This window comes from Melitaea cinxia, chromosome 4, assembly GCF_905220565.1.
Source record: "Melitaea cinxia chromosome 4, ilMelCinx1.1, whole genome shotgun sequence".
Taxonomy (NCBI): domain Eukaryota; kingdom Metazoa; phylum Arthropoda; class Insecta; order Lepidoptera; family Nymphalidae; genus Melitaea; species Melitaea cinxia.
The window spans coordinates 50,521-56,983 of NC_059397.1; the positions used below are offsets into that span (position 1 = coordinate 50,521).

A 6,463-nucleotide genomic window follows, 5' to 3' on the forward strand; every position below is an offset into this window, starting at 1 on the left:
TCTCCCCGCACCGCATCGCAGTGCCACCCCAGCGAGTGAGCCAAGCTCGAACCCGCAACTACCCCACGGGTCCGCCGGACTGCACCGACAACCGAGCAAAAGCTCAAGGGAGCAAGCACAGACCGGCCCTCCCGCAACTGGTCCGCCGGATTGCACCAGCAACCGAGCAAGCTCAAGGGAGCCAGCACAACCCGGCCAGCACTCCGCGCCCCAGCGCCACAGGACGAGCGAGCCAGACCGCCCGGACCCACCCGCCCTGTCCCTCCCGGCTAGGCGAAAAGCCCCACCTCCAACGCCAGGATCGCACCGAACAACCGAGCAAGCTCCAGGGAGCCCAGCGCGACCCGGCAACCACCCTACGGCTCCGCCGAACTGCACCGACAACCGAGCCAAAGCTCCAGGGAGTCAGCACAGCCCGACTCTCACGCAACACGTCCGCCGGGTTGCACCAGCAACCGAGCAAGCTCCAGGGAGCCAGCACAACCCGGCCAGCACCCCGCGCCACAGCGCCTCAGGGCGAGCGAGCGAACCCGCCCACCCCGTCCACCTCCCGGAGCGCCCCGGCACTCCGATGCGCTTTCGCGCCCTACCCCCTGGTTTTGGTCCGCGGGGGTCCGAGGACCCCTACCGCCTGCGCATCGCGGCAACGCAGGCGGCACTCCCCTATCCGCCAAACGGGGGACGCGCCCAGGTAGAAGACCAGGAACTCCTCCCAGACCGAAGTCTGGGGCCTGGGAACCTAACCTAACCTAACCTAACCTAACCTAACCTAACCTAACCTAACCTTTTTTTTTTTTTTTTTTTTTTTACGTTGGAAAATGCATTTACGCACTGACCCCGCCACCGAAAGCTCGGCAGCGGGAGTGTGGGGCTCCCGGCGGTAGGTGCAATGCCAGACTACCCACTAAAAACCAACGGTGTTCACCTTCGTCGCCCGTGCCGGGGTCGCAGGAAACCGAATTCTTCTGCAAACCCCGGCGGCGTGCCTCGTCAGGCCCTTTCCCGTCCTCGTGGAGGAGGTGGCGCGCGGGGGACACCGCGCGCGCCTACCCGGCAGATTTTGGTCTGCCTAGCGTCTAGGGAGGGAGGCGGTTATCGTGCGCCAGCCTCCGACGCCCGGTCCTTTTGCGGCGGAGGGGGAGGTCGGTGGTGTCCTCCCTCACCCGCTCCGCCGCCTCCTTCTGCGTCATCACCCGCTCACAGTACGCGAGGACGGCGTCCCAGCACCTCTCGCTGCCGGTCATGGCAGAAATCACGGCCGGCAGCGAAAGGTCCGGCCCAACTACGCTTCGGAGCTCTTCCCGCTCCTCCGCCCACGCCGGACACTCCTCCAACACGTGTTGCGCCGACTCGTCGTCACAATCCTGGCAGTGGTGGCAGCGAGGAGAGGGCTCCCTCCCGGCGACCTGACACAGGTACCCCCCGAAGCAACCGTGCCCCGAGAGGACCTGCGTGGCGCGGAAGGTTAGGACGCCATGTCGTCTGTCCAACCACTGCCGAAGAACCGGCCGAACCGCATCGATAGTCCGTTGCCCCGTACTCGGACGCTCGAGCCTCACAACCCACTCCGCGATCGCGGCATCCCGCTCTCGCCTCAGATGTTCTGCCAGCCGTGGTGCCGGACTGAGGGTCCCGGACGCCAGACTCCGACGCCGCCGGTATGACGACGCCAGAGAGACCGCGTCCAGGTCCCAGGGCAGGACTCCAGCCAGCACGCACGCTGCCTCGCCCGAGATCGTACGGTACCCGCGTACGACCCTGATCGCCATCACCCTCTGCGCGCGCCGCAGCAGGGCGATGTTCTCGCGGTCCAGGGCGTCGGACCAGACGGGGGCACCGTACATCGCCATCGCTCTCACGACGCCGGTGTAGAGCCGGCGGCAGCTCACACCGGGACCGCCGATGTTCGGCAAAAGCCACGAGAGCGAGGCTCCCACCTTCAGCAAGCGCGGGACGAGCCGCGCGAAGTGCGCCCGGAAATTCCACCGGCCGTCGAGCACGAGACCCAGGTACGTCATCGTGCCCGACAGGCCGATGCGAGTGCCTCCCACGATAAGATGGGCGTCGTGGGGAGGCGCCCTCCTCGGGCCGTGGAAGACTATTCCTTGTGCCTTGTCCAGCGCGACGACGAGGCCGAGGCGTCGGATTCGCGCCACGACCTGCGCGACGCCAGCGGTCGCCAGCACTGTCGCCTCCCGATACGTCGGTCGGCGGGCCAGCACCAGCGTGTCGTCGGCGTAGCAGACGACGCTGACGCCGCGCAGCAACGAGCCACGCAACACCCAATCGTACCCGATGTTCCACAGGAGTGGCCCAAGCACCGACCCCTGCGGAACACCGCACACGACTTCCCTTCTCACAACCCGACCATCCCTTCCGGGGAAGACCACCCACCTGTCGGAGAGATAGGCACCGACCACGCGACGCAAGTAGGTCGGCACCCCGTGGTAGCGGAGCGCCTCCCTGATGCAGCCCCAGGGCAACGTATTGAAGGCGTTGGCGATGTCGATAGACACCGCCACGACGACGTCGCCCCGGGCCACCGCTTCCTGCACCTGGGCACGGACGCACAGCACGGCATCCACGGTAGAACGGCCACTGCGGAAGCCGAACTGCACGTCCGAGAGGTCGGGTCCTCGTCGCCCGAGGTGCGCCACCAGACGCGCGGCCACGACGCGCTCGAACAGCTTAGCGAGCTCGTCGAGGAGGACGATGGGGCGGTACGCCGACGGTGACTCCGCCGGCCGGCCTTCCTTCCTGAGGAGGACTAACCTGCCTGTCTTCCACCGCTGTGGAATTAAGGCTTGAGCCAGACAGGCAGAGAATAGCCCTCGAACTTGCGGCGCCAGGTGGTTCAGCGCCACCGCCCACGCCCTCCCCGGAATCCCATCCGGGCCTGGAGCGACGTTCTTCCGTCGCAGACGCGCGACTGCTTCCTCGAATTCGGACTCGCCGACCTCCGGTGCCTCCTCTCCGACGTCTGGATCCTCTCCCCGCGGTGCCATCGACGGCGGCTCGTGCTCGGCCGGCGCCGTCGGGAACAGGGCCGCGACCACCTCACGGACCACTTCGGCGTCCAGGGTCTCCGTGAGTGGAGGAGCCCAGGGACGGACCTTGTTGCGTACCCGCTTGTAGGGCATCCCCCACGGGTCGCTGTTCAGTCCGTCCAGCATTTCCTCCCTGGCCGCGGCCTGCGACTCGCCGATGGCACGACGGAGGCTGGCTTTGGCTGCCGTGTAAAGGGCGTACAGCCGCTCGCCCTCCTCCTCGTGCCGTGTCCTGTCCTGCGAAGCGGGGGGCGTCCTAAAGATGCGCCTCCTGCAGCGCGTGTACTGGCGTCGGACGGCCACGCACTCCCTGCGCAGCTGCGCTATCGCCTCCGACCACCAGTACACCTGAGCCCGCCCGGGGCGACCCCTCGACCGCGGCATGGCCGCGTCGCACGCGTCGTTCATTCTGGCCACCAGCCAGTCTGCCACCCTGTCCGGTGGACCGTCGACGCGCGGCTGACACGACGCCACTATCGACGCTTCGTCGAGTCGCTCCCGGTCGAGACGCTTCAGCTGCCACCGAGGACCCTCCTCCGCCGAGGCGCGGCTGGAGCTTGGCGGCACCGCCGGACGAGCGGAGATCTCGAAGCGGATATAGCGATGATCCGAGAGAGTCTCCACGTCGTCCAGCACTCGCCAGTCCCGAACGCGGCGCGCGAGGCCGGGGCTCGCAAACGACACGTCCACGATCGAGCCGCCCGACCTGCGCACGCACGTGTTGGCCGTCCCGCGATTGAGGACGGTCAGGCCGGTGGCAACGAGCCACTCCTCCAGAATCGCCCCCCGCGCATCTGTGGCAGGACACCCCCACAGACGTGACTTTGCGTTGAAGTCACCGAGCACGAGCACCTCCGCCGGATAAAATCTACGCAGAATCGACTCGGTCCCGTCGAGAAACGCTTCGAACTCAGCGACCGACTTGTTCGGGGAAAAATACGCCCCGACGATGGCCACCTCCCCCAGCAGTGCCGCAACGCAACCCGAGCCCCTCACAATGTTCGTAAGGGGCGGGGCGCCCGCGGCGACCTGGGTCACGATGGCCACCACCCCGTCGCGATCGCCGATCCAACTATCCCTCGGCGGGACCGAGTACGGCTCGGCCACCACCGCCGCCCGCACGGACCACTGTACCAGGCTCTGGACGAAGAGATCCTGAGCCCTGGCACAGTGGTTCAGGTTGGCTTGGAGCACCTTAAGCGCCATTACTACAATTGGGTGTCCATTGTCACCTCCCCAGCTCTGTTGGCAGGCGGCGCGCGGGTTTTATTTTTGGTCGCTGCCTTCTTCCTCCTTCCCGCTTTATTGCGAGGGCACGCGACTAGGCTGTGCCCAGCCGCTTTTTTCTCCGCCTGGCATATGGGACAGCAAGCTTCGGCAGTACATTGCCGGCGAATGTGCCCCTCCTTGCCGCAGCGGTAGCACTGGCCGCTGCGGTCCACTCCCTTGTCGCACTTCGCTGCCACGTGCCCAACCTCGTGGCAGCGATAGCATTGTTGCGGTCTCGTCTTGAGAAGAGTCACACTCGCCGACACGAACCCGACGAGTAGGCGGCGCCCGTCGACCACTTTCTTCGCCGCCTCTACTGGCAAGCGAACCCACGCTGTCCCGATGCCGGCGAAGTTTTGCCGTACTTCGCCCACTTTTATCGATTCCTCGGCGCATCCTCCCGCCTTGGCGATCACGCCGGCCAGCTCCTGGGGAGTGACCGAGTCGTCTAACCCGGCCACCCGCAGGTCGGCGCACTTCTCCGGGCGGGTGACCGCCACGTCCTCGCCGACGACCGCCTTGATGCGCCGGGCTAGCTCCTCGGCCTTCTCCTTATTGCCGGTGCCGGGCAGCTCGAGCCTTCGCGCGCCGGTCTGAGAGACCCTATAGCGAGTCTCGACGCCCATGCTCGCTATAAGGCCGTCAGCCTTTATGGCACCGAGGACCTCCGCGTAGGTCCTCGTGCTGCCCGGCAACAGCGTCAGCTGCACCGCCGCCGATCGCGGCAATCGCAGCTTCGGCGTTTTTGGCTTCTTAGCCGGCTCACCTTTGTTCTGGGGCTGGGGCTGGTTTTTGGGCGGCCCCGCCTTTCTTCCTTTCCTCGCCACCACATTCCACCCCTCCGTCAGAGCGGCCGGAGCAGGTGGTAGGGGGCGAGGCTCGTTGGGCGCAGCGACTTGGGTAGCCGCACCCGCCTTCTTCTTCTTTTTCTTCTTTTTTTGGCCTGCCTTGGCAGGTCTCGGAGCCGGGTTCGCCGGCGGGGCCAGCGTAGTAACACTGGTCTCCGTCGGCTGAGAAGCCGGTGCCTCGACTGCTCGCACCCGCGCTTCGGGCAGGAGCCTGCCGGACGCTTCCAAGTTTCGGAATCGGGCGTCGAGCATTTTCCCGACCCCGTCCATAATTTTAGAAACGAATGAGTCGTCGTCGATCTCTTTCCTGGAGCAAGAGGGGACTGGTGCAGGCGTCGCGCACAAGTCGCGCCTCAGGTCGGCCACGCCCTGCCTCAGCTCCGCAATCTCCGAGCGCAGCTGGGCGTTTTCGGCTTGAAGCCGATCATTCCCCTCCTGCAGCAGACGGATCTCATCGGTCGTCGTCCGGGTATAAAGGGTTCCTAGTACTTCGCTAAGGGCCTCAGCCGTCTCGTTATAGGCCTTTTTAAAGGTACCCTTCAGATTTTTCGACCCCTTGGTGAGCTTGATTATGGCCTCGACACACTCCTGGGCCCTCCTGTGCAGGTCCAGTGTCGAGCACCCTTCAGCCGGGCACGCTCCTCCTAAGCTCGTCGCGGATCGCGTCGCCCTTACTTGGCGCGTGATTTCGACCGCCTCGCTCTCCGCTTCGAGCTCGAGCTCTCGCTCACACTGCTTGATGTATTCGGCCTTGGCTTTGGCGAGACCGACGTACTTCCCGGTCGTGGGCGGTCTACCACGACCTCTTCGCGCTGTGTGCACCTTGCCCGACACACAGTCACTTTCATCCGATGCGCAGTCATTGTCACTACGACGCTTGCGCTTCCAAAGGCGGCCTTTGCGTGACGAGTCCGAGTCGTGAGACGACCTGGACCGCATGTCCGCGTCAGAGCCTTCGTCGACTACCGTAACGACGCCCGTCTCGGGCCTCTCCTCTACTCCGCCCTTCTCGGGCCTCTCGTCATCTCCTCCACTAACGTCAAAAGAAGTTTTTTTATTTTTATTAAGTTCCATAACTGTTCCCACGAGTAAGGGGGAAAAGGTGGTCAGCCCGAGGTAACACCCCCTGTACCTGGGCAAGCCTCGCGTAACCCCACTCTGGCCTCGGCGGGGCTGCAGAGCAGGGGATCGCAGTAGAGACTGAACTACCCATCAGCCATGCATCCCCTCGCGCTGCGTCGCCGCTTGGGATTCGGGGTAATTTTTTATAGAGGTTTTCTTCCTCGCGGTCCGGCCGGT

At 65.2% G+C, this 6,463-nt stretch overlaps 1 protein-coding gene across 1 annotated transcript; it reads right to left on the reverse strand.

Moving 5' to 3' along the window:
* Positions 1-4,255: 4,255 nt before the first annotated feature.
* On the reverse strand, positions 4,256-6,238 carry LOC123670050. Its single transcript, XM_045603560.1, has one exon. The coding sequence runs from the start codon at positions 6,236-6,238 to the stop codon at positions 4,256-4,258; it is 1,983 nt and encodes a 660-aa protein (XP_045459516.1).
* Between the last annotated feature and the right edge of the window lie 225 nt (positions 6,239-6,463).